Source organism: Pan troglodytes, chromosome 15 (genome assembly GCF_028858775.2).
Source record: "Pan troglodytes isolate AG18354 chromosome 15, NHGRI_mPanTro3-v2.0_pri, whole genome shotgun sequence".
Lineage (NCBI taxonomy): Eukaryota > Metazoa > Chordata > Mammalia > Primates > Hominidae > Pan > Pan troglodytes.
The window spans coordinates 50,541,265-50,555,216 of record NC_072413.2 but is presented as its reverse complement, the minus strand read 5'-3'; the positions used below and the strand labels follow the sequence as shown (position 1 = coordinate 50,555,216).

The 13,952-nt window shown below is 36.2% G+C and overlaps 1 protein-coding gene across 3 annotated transcripts in view; it reads left to right on the top strand.

Moving 5' to 3' along the window:
• The window catches only part of TXNDC16 (thioredoxin domain containing 16), a 129,026-nt gene that overhangs the window by 7,063 nt on the left and 108,011 nt on the right, over positions 1 to 13,952 (top strand). For 2 of the 3 annotated variants that reach the window (XM_001158742.7, XM_063792911.1), the window contains exons 2-6: positions 1,175 to 1,282; positions 1,916 to 2,148; positions 3,085 to 3,167; positions 7,869 to 7,942; positions 8,754 to 8,828. In XM_001158742.7, the coding sequence (XP_001158742.3) occupies positions 1,989 to 2,148; positions 3,085 to 3,167; positions 7,869 to 7,942; positions 8,754 to 8,828 (392 nt within the window). In that variant the 5' untranslated portion in view covers positions 1,175 to 1,282; positions 1,916 to 1,988. Of the gene's footprint in view, positions 1 to 1,174; positions 1,283 to 1,915; positions 2,149 to 3,083; positions 3,168 to 7,868; positions 7,943 to 8,753; positions 8,829 to 13,952 lie in introns of those variants that run through there. The other variant, XM_009427814.5, reaches the window with a different exon arrangement.

Sequence of the window (13,952 nt, the reverse complement as noted above, 5' to 3'; positions counted from 1 at the left end):
TTTTGGTTAAATCATTATTCAGTATTTATTTCATTATGAAGACATAAATTCTACTTCTAGCTGACCCGTGCGGTATTCTTTGCTTTAAGTAATTTTTAAAATAATCAAATCTTACCATAGATGGAACAAACTACAGAGATTATTACTGAGTTCCTAACTCTAAACATGTAAGAACAATCACCAATGTCTCTAACCGATTAAAAGCACAGTGCTTTCACATATATAATCTTGTTTGGCCAACGAGATAGGAAATATGGGAAAGTATTTAAGCATTGGCTGTATGGTTAGACCTTTGGTGCTACAAAATACATTCTAGGGGAAAAGAGTAATAATATGTTAACACTGATGTCCAATTTAGTGTTAAAATGGTTAAATTATAACCTGGAGGCCAGGAAAGATGATATTCTATACTGGAATCTTTCACCTGTGCTTTTCATGTTGTACAGTTTAATTAGGTTATAGTTATTTCATATATAGTAATGAATGTTACATAGTTATTCTCTTAGCCTCAGAAATGCATGCATTTTCTCCAGAATATGAAGAAAATAGTGGATGACCTATTTTAAAACATCCCTATTAATATAAAGTAGCTTTAAAATAGGCTGGTTTAAAATGGTTATAATGTATAATCAATTTTAATGTCAATGATACCCCTTAATTATGTCATTAAAATTGCATTTTTATATACCTCTTATAGTTCTTGCTTCTCATTTTACTTTGAGTTTTTGAACTCTTGACTCATTATTAAAAATTGATGGCAAATTTTTTCACTGTTTGATATATACTGCCTCTGAAGAACAGAATTATTAGGAAATAACCAATGAGTAATTACTTCATTTTTTTTTTCAGGAACACTGGCTTGTTAGAGACATTATGTGCTTATTGATAATATTGAATGAGCAGAGTAAATACTCAATTTAATATGATTTTTCATACATTTCAAATTCTTTATTATTTTATTCTTTGCTGAAAAATTCTACTTTTATCCTTATGAGTATATAGAAATAATCTATTGCTGTTTTTTCCTATTGCCTATTTTGAGATAGTGAGCTTGCATTTGAAAGAGATGGGTCCTGTTTGAAATTTTAAAAATACTGAAACAAAATTTTCACCTACAGCTATGACTGTTTTTATATTATACTAATTTTTCTAAACTTTCTTCTTTTAAATGTAGATAACATAGATCATCAGTAGAAAACTTCTTGAAGTTGTTCAAGAAAAATTTGAAAGTAGCAAAATAGAAAACAAAGAATTAACAGCAGATACAGAGGACAGCATGGAAGTAAGTACGCCAAGAAAGAAGATAAGAGGAGGATATCTAGAACAAATTTGATTTCAGAACATAGAATTGAATTAAAGTATGAGTTGAAAAAGATATTTAAATTTTTAAGCAGTATAGAGAAATCTAAGGGTTAGGCATTACAAATTATGTATATTTAGAAGGAATGTTCTTCCATTGTTTTAATAGATTTCTTCTAAGGAATTTAAAGTAAAAGTAAACATATTAGGCATATTTTGGATGTCTCACTCCCATCTAAATGGTATTAAATAATTATTCGATTATTTCTTATAATCAACTATAGGTAAAGAAAAACAAAATGCCCAATTAAAAAATGGATTGGTTAATGTTTGAGAATTAATTTTAGAACCCTTTAAAATGACAATTAGCTTAACATACTCTACTAAATTGAGCATTTTCTAGGTAGTTTTGATATCTTTTGCAAGTATGAAAAATCAATAGTATTTTCAAGTCAATGTTGTTATATATTGTCCCCCCTCAAATTTTTATGATATAGTAAAGTACTAGCAAAATCAAATGATGTGACTAATGACTTTCTTTTTGTAGATTTTACTTCATTCATTCATTTAACAAATTCATTCAACAAACTCTTGTTGAATACCTTCTCTGTGCCAGGTGTTGTCTTAGGAAACAGAACACAGCAGTGAAAAAACAGACAAAATCCGCTCAGATACAACTGCAGCTGATAATGTTTTCCGGCTTCAATGTCTTTAGAGTTGGGATCTCTTTTGTCATAATGTGCATTTTTTACATGCCAACAGTAAACTCTTTACCAGAACTGAGTCCTCAGAAATATTTTAGTACCTTGCAACCAGGAAAAGCCTCTTTAGCTTATTTTTGTCAAGCTGGTAAGTATTTTTAAAATTCTAATATGATTCTTGTGATGTTTTTATTGCTATTTAATCAGTAAGTTCAGTGGGAAATTTCTGTTAAGATTAATAATATGTGCTATATAGCTGTTACTATAATATGTCTGACTGGGTTTGAATCCGGCCCGTGCCGCTTGTCCTGTGGTGTGACCTTGGTTAAGTCACTTAGCTTTTCTGTGTTTTTCTTTCATCATCTGTTCAGAAGAAATAGTACTTTATAGTTTGTTGTGAGGATTAAATGATTTTACTTATATGCTGAGTTCATAGTAAACACTAGATAAGAGTTAGCTACTAACATAACATCTGAAAGAATACTTTCTCATGTTTTTAGCGTGTAACTATTTTAAGTTTTTTAAAACTTTAAATGTAATGCTTTAGATTAATACCCTGCTTTAGCTGTATTGTTAATTATACTGAATTAACTAATATAACTATTGAGCATAACTAATAATTTTTTTAATAGTCAAATTCAAGTCTTCATGTCTTAAAAATACTATTCTTGGAATTAATAAGTGAGTACACATTTCTGTTGGCTCCCTTATTATAATTGTGATTAGAAAATGGTATTTTAAAATCATTTTGAAAGTTTTTGTATGTGTACATGTGTGTTGTGTATATGGTATTAAACTTGGAGGAAGAATGCCAAATGTTAGGTTTAAACGAAACATTTATTATATTGTTGTTTTAGGAAGTTTTTAAGGTCCATTTACATAGTTAAAGTACATCATGATAAAAACACAAATAAGAATAATGAGGCAATAGTAAAATAAGGGTGTGAAAATATGTAATGAGATATGTTTAGTTATTTGTTGTTGCATGCTAGTTGGACAAATGAATCTATTCTGTGTTTGCAGATTTTAAAATTCATTTTTAAGGGGCAATTCATAAACATTCATGAAACATTTGTTATTTTAGATTCCCCAAGAACATCTGTATTTCTTGAAGAACTGAATGAGGCTGTTAGACCTCTGCAGGACTATGGAATTTCAGTTGCCAAGGTAGAAAGATATTTATGTTACTAAAATATTAGTGACGAACATCTTACAACTTTATGGCTTAAGATTGAATATCTTAAAATACTTCCATTTCATATCTTTTTCCAAACTGGAAATATATTTTTTTCATAAGAATAAACAGAATCCCAGAAAGATAGTTTCAGGTTATTGCATAACATACTGTATATAGAGGGGACAAAAAGCTGTTTAAAAATTTTTAGCTTAGAATTTAACTTTATGTTATAAACCATTCTATTGGGCCCATGGTATCATTTTTCAAACCTATAGTTAGGTTTTTGTTCTGTTTTGTTTTGCCTAATGAATATTTCATAATAGGTAGCCACAATTCAGCTGTTTTTAAATTTTTATTAGCACAAACTGAAGTAACAAAATGGAGGTAACCAAATAATTTTTTTCTGTTCTTCTAAGTCTTTATAATTGTTTATGTTTCACTTTTTCGCATTTATTTTTAGAACAAAGTTATAACGACTCAACATTACATATTTAATTTTTTTCTCAAAAAATGTTCAAATTTGCCATACAGTATTATAGAAAATTTCCACATGCATCATGGATTAGATAGATATGTAAGCCTTTCATTTAATTTAAACTTAGAATTTATATATCAGACAACTGAATGAGGGGTAACCCAGTGATACTAAATTCTTTCTGGTTAATGTCTACCTGACTTTCTGTGTACATTTTTTCTTAATTCATTAGCCTTCCTCTTCTAAAAGATGGCTATGGTCGCTCTTGGTCTCTGCAGCTAGAGTTCCCAGAGCAGACAGCATAGAAACATTGACTAACATTGGCTGTATACCTTTAAAAAATATCTATTTTTTAAATGTGTCAATTCTGTATGTATAGAGATCTCAATTAACTTTGAACAACTGATTTCACTCTAGAGTGATAATGGCAATCATCTCCAAGGATCTCTGAATAAAATTTTAAATTGAAACTTAGAAATGAAGTAGTAGGTTGGTAGGAAACTCAAAAGGGATAATCATACTGTTTAGTAACTGGTAGACTGTCGCTAATAACTATGCATATAGTAACTTGAATGGAATGCTAAGGTTCATGCCCAAGCTGTTGCCCTTATGGACTAACATAACTGAAACTCCTGATTTTTTTTTTTTTTGAGACAGAGTTTTGCTCTTGTCGCCCAGGCTGGAGTGCAATGGGACAATCTCGGCTCACTGCAACCTCCGCCTCCCAGGTTCAAGTGATTCTCTTGCCTCAGCCTCCCCAGTAGCTAGGATTACAGGCGTGTGCCACGATGTCTGGCTAATTTTTGTATTTTTAGTAGAGATGGGATTTCACCGTATTGGCCAGGCTGGTCTCGAACTCCTGACCTCAGGTGATCCACCCGCCTTGGCCTCCCAAAATTCTGGGATTACAGGCATGAGCCACTGCACCCGGCCGGAAACTCCTGATTTTTACAGTGAGAATGCTGAGCTCTATCTAGAAAGGAGATAGTGGCAAATGAGATAAACCTTTGTTGAGTGCCTAGCTCAGTTCCCACCACTCAGTGCTGAGTAAATATTTGTGAGATAGAAATGAGCTTACCATATTTAATCTTCTTTTGGATAGAAAGATGACTAAGCCCCTGTCCTTTTCTTTGGAGAGTTTATATCCTAAATAAGGAGGATAAAACACATTCACAAGTCATTTTAATAACTAGCAGAACCTGATCATTGTAATAGGAGAGATACAAATAAAGTGCCATAGAAGTTTTTTTTCTTCTTTTTTTTGAGACCGAGTCTTGCTCTGTCACCCAGGCTGGAGTGCAGTGGCGCCATCTTGGCTCACTGCAACCTCTGCCTCCTGGGTTCAAGCAATTCACCTGTCTCAGCCTCCCGAGTAGCTGGGACTACAGGCACATGCCACCATGCCTGGCTAATTTTTGTAGTTTTAGTAGAGATGGGGTTTCACCATATTGGTCAGGCTGGTCTCAAACTCCTGACTTCGGGTGTTCCTCCTGCCTCAGCCTCCCAAAGTGCTGGGATTACAGGCATGAGCCACCACGCCTAGCCCATTGAAGTTTAAAGGAAAGAAAGCCTATATTTGATTTTTGAGGTGGAAAGTCACAGATGGTATTGGGAAAGACTTCACAAAAAGCAGCATTTAAGATTGTTTTCAGAAGATAGCAAGAGGCAGGATGAAGAAAATGCTAAAATAGAAATGGGCTATGTATTCTAGTCAAGACAATGAATGTCAAGCTGGATACAATAACCCAAGAAAGCTGTATGCTATTTAGGGCTATATGTCTTGCCTTAAATGTGTCCTTCCTTTTCTACCTGGTTACCACCTACTTGTTCCATAAGATTGAATTCGGAAATAGTGCCTTTCTCTGGGTTATCTCATGCACTTGAATATGTGAGCAATTATAGCATACAAATCAGAAAAAAAACGTAAAGTACAAAATTTGACCTGAAACAAGCTGTAATGTTTAATTCTCCTTCTTGTTTCCCTAACCAATGATATTTAGAAATGCATCCAAAATAAGGGTTTCAGAAATCTTCAAAGTAAAGGAAGGAAAAAAAAGATATATTATACAAGTGATAACCAGAAGAAATCTAGTGTATCAAAGTAGATTTTAAACAAAAAGCTCTGTCATCCTTGACTTTTCTTTCTCTCATAAGTAATCCATCTACTACTTGGTTCTACTATGAGAACTTTTCAAATCTGACCACTTCCTATACCTTCATTTTTACTTCTTCCTGCCATCTCTTCTCATTGGGGAAACCACAATAGCCTCCTAATAATTGGCCTTTCTTCCTTCACTTTGTCCCATGACAGACTCTTCTCTATATGTAGCCAGATGTATCAGGATACATCACTACCATGCTGCGAAAGTCCTTTCATTCCAATTATGATCAAATAGAAACTTTTGAGTGTTGTGGACACTGGCTTTGTCTCTGATCTCATTTTCTGACCCTCCACTTTGTTCAGTTCGTTCTTAATACATAGTGGTCATCTTTCTGTTATTTGAACCTGCTGGAGGTGCTGTTAACCACAGGGCCTTTGCAGATATTTTCCCCTCTGCTTAGAACTCATCTCTTATACTTATTTGTATATTTTTATGCATTACTGCATTTCTTCAGTTCTTTGTGCAAATGTCACTTTTTCAGAGAAGCCTTCCTTGATTACCTCTCTAAAATGCCCTATCACATGCTATTCCCTTACAATTTTTTTATTTATAGGACTTAACACTACATATTAATTAGTTTTCAACTTGTCTCTACCTTACATTGTTCTAAAGCTAAATATTTTTATTTGGAACTTACCTGTACCCAAAGTGACTAGAACAGTGACTGACATGGTAGATGTTCAAATATATTTTGAATTGATGAATGAATGGACACATCTATTGTCATAATACCAACCATCCTTATGCTGTAACTTAAAAAATTTTTTAAATTACATATATTAAAATTTACTTTTTGGTTATGGTTATAGTCCGACTTTAATTCTGATTCTCTATTTCTCGTTTCTTAGTGTTAGTTCCTGTTTTGTAGCCTTTTAAACAAATGTTGCTTCCCCAGTTCTTCTTCTTCTTCCTCAAATCCCATTAAAATTAAATTGAACAACAGGAAAACCCCCTCTTAAGAGAAACAAAAGCCTTACCAAATGCAAAACAAAATAACTATTCTTCTAGCCTTAGTTTTGGTTAGTTAACATTGGTGGCTCTCCATTTGCCCCATCTAGAAACCCCTTCATTCTTTTTTTCTCTTTCCTCTCTTCCTCTATCTCAATCTGCATGTACATGCTCAGTCTTCCCCCTAGTTGTATGTATTGTATTTGTAAAAAGCCTTTTGTATGTCTTCTGTCCTTTTTGGCTTTACTTCTCATCCAAGTCATCCATGACCTACGCTAATGTGATATTCTTTTAAACTCTCCTTATCTTTGTGTTCTTTTGCCTTCTATTTATCTTCATGTTGTTGCCAAGATTGTTATTATATATTTTTTTCACTTAGAGTTCAGATTATAAGCTATCCAGGGCTGGTATGGCTGCTCTGACATCATCATTGACTTAGTTCATTCTTTCTGTTGTACCATTCTTTGCAAGTAGCTTCTTTAAAGATGCCTTATGGTCCATGATTGCTGTTGGTACTTCAGCTGTCTTACCTATTTTTGGTCAAGAAGGAGTGAAAAGAGCAAAAGTATCAGTCAGCCCACTTTTAAGAGCCTTTTAGCAGTTTCAGCCCAGTGACTCCTCCAAACACCATTTAGCCATTGCAGGCTGTTGGGGAGGTTGGGAAAGCCTTTTAATGAAACACTTGCTTTTAGCAAAGTTCTGTTAGTAAACAAAAGGGAAGGATGGATTTTGGGTGGGAAACCAGCAGTATCTGCTATCTCTGTGTTCCACTTGCTGAGATGCTTTCATCATCCCAAGTTAGCACTCACTTTTGTGCTTCCTGGCTATTGCTCATACTTTTTGTCTTGCCTTAAATGTGTCCTTCCTTTTCTACGTGGTTACCACATACTTGTTCCATGAGACTGAATTCAGAAATAGTGCCTTTCTCTGGGTTATCTCATGCACTTGAATATGTGAACAATTATAGCATACAAATCAGAAAAAAACATAAAATACAAAATTTGACCTGCAACAAACTGTAATATTTAATTCTCCTTCTTGTTTCCCCAACCAAGAAACTTGACCTTTTGATATATATGCTAAAACTTAAGTATACTCTTTTAAAGGTTAATTGTGTCAAAGAAGAAATATCAAGATACTGTGGAAAAGAAAAGGATTTGATGAAAGCATATTTATTCAAGTAAGCTATTTTCCTGAGTGTGCTGGACAAATACAAAGCTATACTTCTAGAATATTCAAATATGTAAAATATCACTGAGCTAGAATAAAGTCATATGTAGGGGGGATCATGTAAAGCTTAACCAAAAGTCCAAGTAATAGATTTGTTATCTAACCTCTCAGTACTTTAACTTCCTTATTTATAAAACAGAGAGTAATACCTACATCACAAGGTTGTTTGTGAGGCTCTTGTGTAAACTCCTACAACAAATGCCTGGTAAGCAAGTGCTTACCAAATTTAATGTTCTGGGTAGATATGTCAGGTCCACATTTGGGTGTGAAATAAATGTGCTTTATTTTTGAGAGATCTGCCAATCTCTCTGCACTTGGGTTTGATCTACCTGAGGTTTCTCAAATCCTTGGGATTTGGCCGAAGAAGTGGGGAGAGGTCCTGTTTCCTCAGGGACCTTCTGAGGACACTTCTTTTTCCTTCTTGCCTTCTTCCCAGCCCAATTTGGGGAGTGTGTGTGTGTGTGTGTGTGTGTGTGTGTGTGTGATTGTGAGTTGGGGAGACTGGTAGGAATCCTTGTTTGGACTCCTATTTTTTTCTAGCCTTTTTGCCAGGTACAGAGCCTAGGCTTTTCAAAGTTAATATATTTATTGAGAATGTACTATGTGCCAGGACGCTGGTAGGTATGTGGAGTATGTGGACAAGACACAGCTGTAACATCAAAGACCTTATAAGCTAATGTATTTGATAGACAAGTAAATTGAATTCTAAGGAAATGTTTTTTGTATTTTTCAATATTAATATGTTTTTAAACTTTTTATAGGGGCAACATATTGCTCAGAGAATTCCCTACTGACACCTTGTTTGATGTGAATGCCATTGTCGCCCATGTTCTCTTGTAAGTACAGGGGCTACACATTCATTTGTTTACTTGTTACTTATCTGTTGATTTCATTTTAAATAACCACAATTCATTAAAATATTTCAGGGTTTTAACATTATATTTGTAGGCAACAATTTAACACAAATTACTAATCTATCTTCCCACATCGAGGATCTAAAAATTTTTTTAATGGCAAAGGATACAGAAACATGGAGATACTTTTATAAGAGTAGGAGATGACTCAACAAAACCACATCGAGTGAGGTCTAACTGGAGGAGCGAGGATTTTGCCAGGTATCTTAGTCTGTTCAGGCTGCTATAACAAAATACAGTAGACTGGGTAGCTTATAAACAACAATGAAACTGGGTAGCTTATAAACAACTGTGAAATTTATTTTTCACAGTTATGGAATCTGGGACGTCCAAGATCAAAGTACTGGCAGATTTGGTGTTGGGTGAGGGCCCCTGGTTTATAGCTGGTCATCTTTTCCCTGTGTCCTCACATGATGAAAGGGATAAAGGAGCTCTCTCAGGGTCTCTTTTATTAGGGCACTAATATTCATGAGGGCTCTGCCCTTATAACCTCCTAATATCATCATACTGGCAGTTAGGATTTCAACATATGAATTTTGGGGAGACATAAACATTTAGACCATAGTACCAGGTAGGAAGCTCATCTTTGTTTTTTTTTGTTTTGTTTTTTGTTTTGAGATGGAGTCTCACTTTGTCTCCCAGGCTGGAGCACAGTGGCGTGATATTGGCTTACTGCAACCTCCACCTCCCAGGCTCAAGCGATCCTCCCACCTCAGCCTCCCGAGTAGCTGGGACCTATAGGCATGCACCACTCATCTTTGTTATTCTCACTGGGATTTTTAAAGTACCTGGCTTTCTTCTTATCCCAGCTGGGTTTCTTTCTGGATTCTCTAGCTCTGGGCTTGCTCAGTTAGTACAGAAAGAGTTTGTCCCAACACATACCTCAGTGTTTACTGAGAGAAAGTTTAAGTTTTCTGGCCTGGAATCTCCAGGCCTGGTATTTAGGTCTATCTGGGGTCCATTCTTGGACTCTTCCCCTGAATTAAGTCTGATATTCTCTTTGGTAACAGAGCTAGAAAATATGACTTGTTAAGGACACAGGTTTACATGGACTTTTCTAATTTAATGTTATAAGCCTGTTGTCCACTAAGACCTTTGCTGACATTGGCTGTCTTTTTCTGCTTGGGTCTCCTCTTCCTCTCTCACCTACAAAAATTGGTAGTTTAACTCCTGGAAATTCAAAACTTACAGGTGAAAAGTTGTGCTTATCACTTTACAAATGTTCCAGTCCCAATAATATGTTAACAAAAGGCCTTTAGAAATTCCTGACAACCATGGGCCCTGATACTTGTAGACTAAGGAGCCAATCGTAATGAGTGAAGATGGTCTTTTGAGGAAGGAATTCCTTGGAATCCCTTTCCTGGGACAGAGGGGTAGCTATCTTGATGGTGGGGGTTCTGTGAAGCTTAGCAAAAAGTCCAAGTAATAGATATGACATTTGTTCTCAGGAAGCTTACTAGTTAGCAGCTGTTTTTCCGGTGGATACCTGATGACTATCTTTGACCCAGAAATGGGGGTGAAGAAACAGAAAAAGAAGTCTTTTCATAAAGAATGAATCCAAATTTGACACCAAATCCTGGAGTGGCATATCCACATTGAACAACTTGATGACAAAGTGGTTTTGAAATAGCTGGCCCTAGATATGGAGAGGACCGAGGACCCTGTTATCTAAACTGGTTACTCCGTGAGGCTCAGCTCATTCAGTCCTGCTTTAGTAGTGTCCTGTTCTTAGTGCTGTACTAATGCTGATTTATAGAACACGAATTCCACAAATAGATTATTCCCCATGTTCCTGCTGTGTGCCAGACACTTGTTAGACATTGGCTATAAAAAACAGAATAGGATGTGGCTTCTGTTCTGTAGGAATTTAGTGTTGCACAGACAAACAGAAAATATTATTAATATGTGATAAGTAAAATAGTAGAAGTATGTATGCATAAGGGCTAATGGATCCACAGAGAAGGGAGTAGTTATTCATGTCTAGAATGAGGGTGGATATTTATTAAGTGGGCTTCCTGAAGGAAGTGGCAGTTGGGATGAATGTTAAAGGGTAAGTGCTTGGTGAAGAAGGGGAAGGTGAGAAAAGCAAGAGGAACTTTGTAACAAAGGCATACAACAGCCATGTTCAATCTTTTTTTTGGCTTCCCTGGGCCACATCGGAAGAAGAATTGTCTTGGTCCACACATAAAGTACACTAATGATAGCTGACGAGCTTAAAAAAAATTGCAAAAACATCTCATAATGTTTTAAGAAAGTTTACGAATTTGTGTTGGGCCATATTCAAAGCTGTCCTGAGCTGCATGCAGCCCATGAGCCACAGGTTGGACAAGCTTGTCATAGAGGTTAGAAGTAGTTGGGAGAAGGTGGTGGTTTTGCCAGAGTATAAAATGTGAAGCAGGAGATAAGAGTAGAAAAGTAGACATGGGGTCAGAGGAAGGGAATTTTTGTTTTCCCTCTGTATAAGTTTAGGCTTTTGGGTAACCACTGAAAAGTGAGGAGTCCAGCTGTAGGCCAAAATCCTTATGTGATCTTTCAGGCCTGATCATATGCAATATTCCAAGGCTATGCCTGACAAACCTCACAGGGGGAAGCTGCCCTCACCATACCACACTTGGCACATAAGCAGTACATTGCAGTTTTCTAGAGAAAATTGAGGTCAAGGACATAGGCCTATTCCTCTCCTAATCCTTCAGGCCCCTATGCTTATATGTGCATCTGCATTCCTAGCCCCGCTACCTCCATTTTGAGGCCTCCTTACCAGAGCCCTTGACTAAGGTGCTTTTCTTATCTTTGAGTCAGGGCCTTTCCGCTCTTACCCCACACCCCTTTTGTTCCCTCAAGTCCATGGGTCCATAAAGAAGTGGGGCCTGTTGTTTGGGACTCCTTGGAATGAGATGATACCTTGTGTCTGCACTGTATCCACCTGACCCTTGCCTGTGGTCATTCCAAGGGATGAAAAATTTAACATTGTTGAGCCAGCACCTCTCTTTTTTGCATCTTGTTTGCACTTTCCTAGTAAGTAAATGAAACCTTGATTATTACTTTTAGTTTGGCTTGTTGTTCTGATTGACTACTTTAACACCTGATTGCCCAGCAAAGAGCTGTAGGCAGGCAAGTGATGTGATCAGATTAGTATTTGAGAGATCTTTCTGGTGGATGTGAGATATGTCTATGGGGTTTGAGCACATGTATAAACCATTCTGTGACCGTTGTATAATCTAGGGAGGTAGAGTAGATACAGCAAAGGGGGGATTTTCTTTTTAATGCTTAGGAGGTGAAATTAGCTGGACTTGGTAATGGTTAATTTGGTAACAGTAGAACTACAAACTTGTTAATTCTCGATCTCTTCTTTCCTACCTCATGCTACCCAGATCTAGTCTGATCACCATCTGAAATAGGCAAGGAAGAAGAGCAAATTTACAGAATATGAGTCTACTTTAGCAAGTGGAAAGTCCATCATGCCTCAGTCAGGCATCTATAGGAGTTTGAGCCCCAGAGCAGTGTACATCCAGGTGTTGTCAACATATAGGTCAGCCAGGGAGCATCCTAGGGCAATACCACCATTTAAGAGAAGAAACGGAGAGAAAAAAAATAAATATCAAGGAAGTAGAATTCCAAAGAGGCAGTGTCCTCATTTTTGTTTAAAATGTGAGAAAATGACTTATGTAATACAGTGTTTTATAAAATTTCCCAGTAACGATATTTACAATGTTAAAGAACTATGCCAAACAGTATGCTGTCCCTTAGCTGTACCTTGCAAATTGCCATGAGGAACAACCTATCTTCTTACTTTTGGATGCTAAAACCATCAGTTTGAAATACCCAGTTCCTGGTTAGCAGTTTTTTTTTTTTGTCTGTTGTACTCTTACAGTTGCATACTACTCATAAAAATAGATTTGAACTGGCCGGGTGCGGTGGCTCACGCCTGTAATCTCAGCACTTTGGGAGGCCGAGGTGGTCAGATCACGAGGTCAGGAGATTGAGACCATCCTGGCTAACACGGTGAAACCCTGTCTCTACTAAAAATACAAAAAATTAGCCGGGCGTGGTGGTGGGCACCTGTAGTCCCAGCTACTCGGAAGGCTGAGGCAGGAGAATGGTGTGAATCCGGGAGGTGGAGCTTGCAGTGAGCTGAGATCGCGCCACTGCACTCCAACCTGGGTGACAGAGTGAGACTCTGTCTCAAAAAAAAAAAAAAAAAAAAAAAAGATTTGAACTGTTGCTTGACAACTTTTGTCCATTTTTAAATTATGTTTTAAACTTGATTTATTTTGAGATGGGGTCTTGCTGTATTCCCCAGGCTTGAGTGAATTGGCAATTCACAGGTGCAATTATATCACACTGTGGCCTCAAACTCCTAACCTGAAGGGATCCTCCCACCTCAGCCTCTGGAATAACTGGGAGTACAGGTGCATACCACCGCACTCAGCTTAAACTTTACTTTTGTTAATTTCTAGGAGCTCTCCTTATATAAAGCACAAACTGTAAAAATTTTTGAAGTTTTTCATTTGTCTTTTGAATTTCCCTATTGTGTTCTTCAAAAAATTATGTGGTCAAATTTATTTTTTCTTTTTTGACTTCTGGATTTTAAGTTGTACTACCTTTCCCTTATTCCATTGTTATAAATGAATTCACCCATTTTTGGGATTTTTAAGAAACAAAGTCTTAGACTTTGAGCAGTTTTAGATGTACAGAAACTTGAAAAATTTACAGAAATTTGAGCAGATAGTACAGGAAATCCCAGTATATCTCCTCCTTTATATATAATTTTCCCTATTATTAACATTTTGCATTAGTGTGGTATAGTTGTTACAATTGATGAACCAATATTGACATATTATTGACTAAAGTACATAGTTTACATTCAAGTTTCACTCTTTGTGTTCTACATTCTATAAGTTTTGACAAATGTATGACACATTTCTACCATTAGTATCATACAGAATAGATTCACTGCCCCCAAAATGCTCTGTGCCTAACTATTCATCCCTTCCTCTCTCCCCTACAAACCACTGATCTTTTTACTATCTTTGTAGTTTTGTCTTT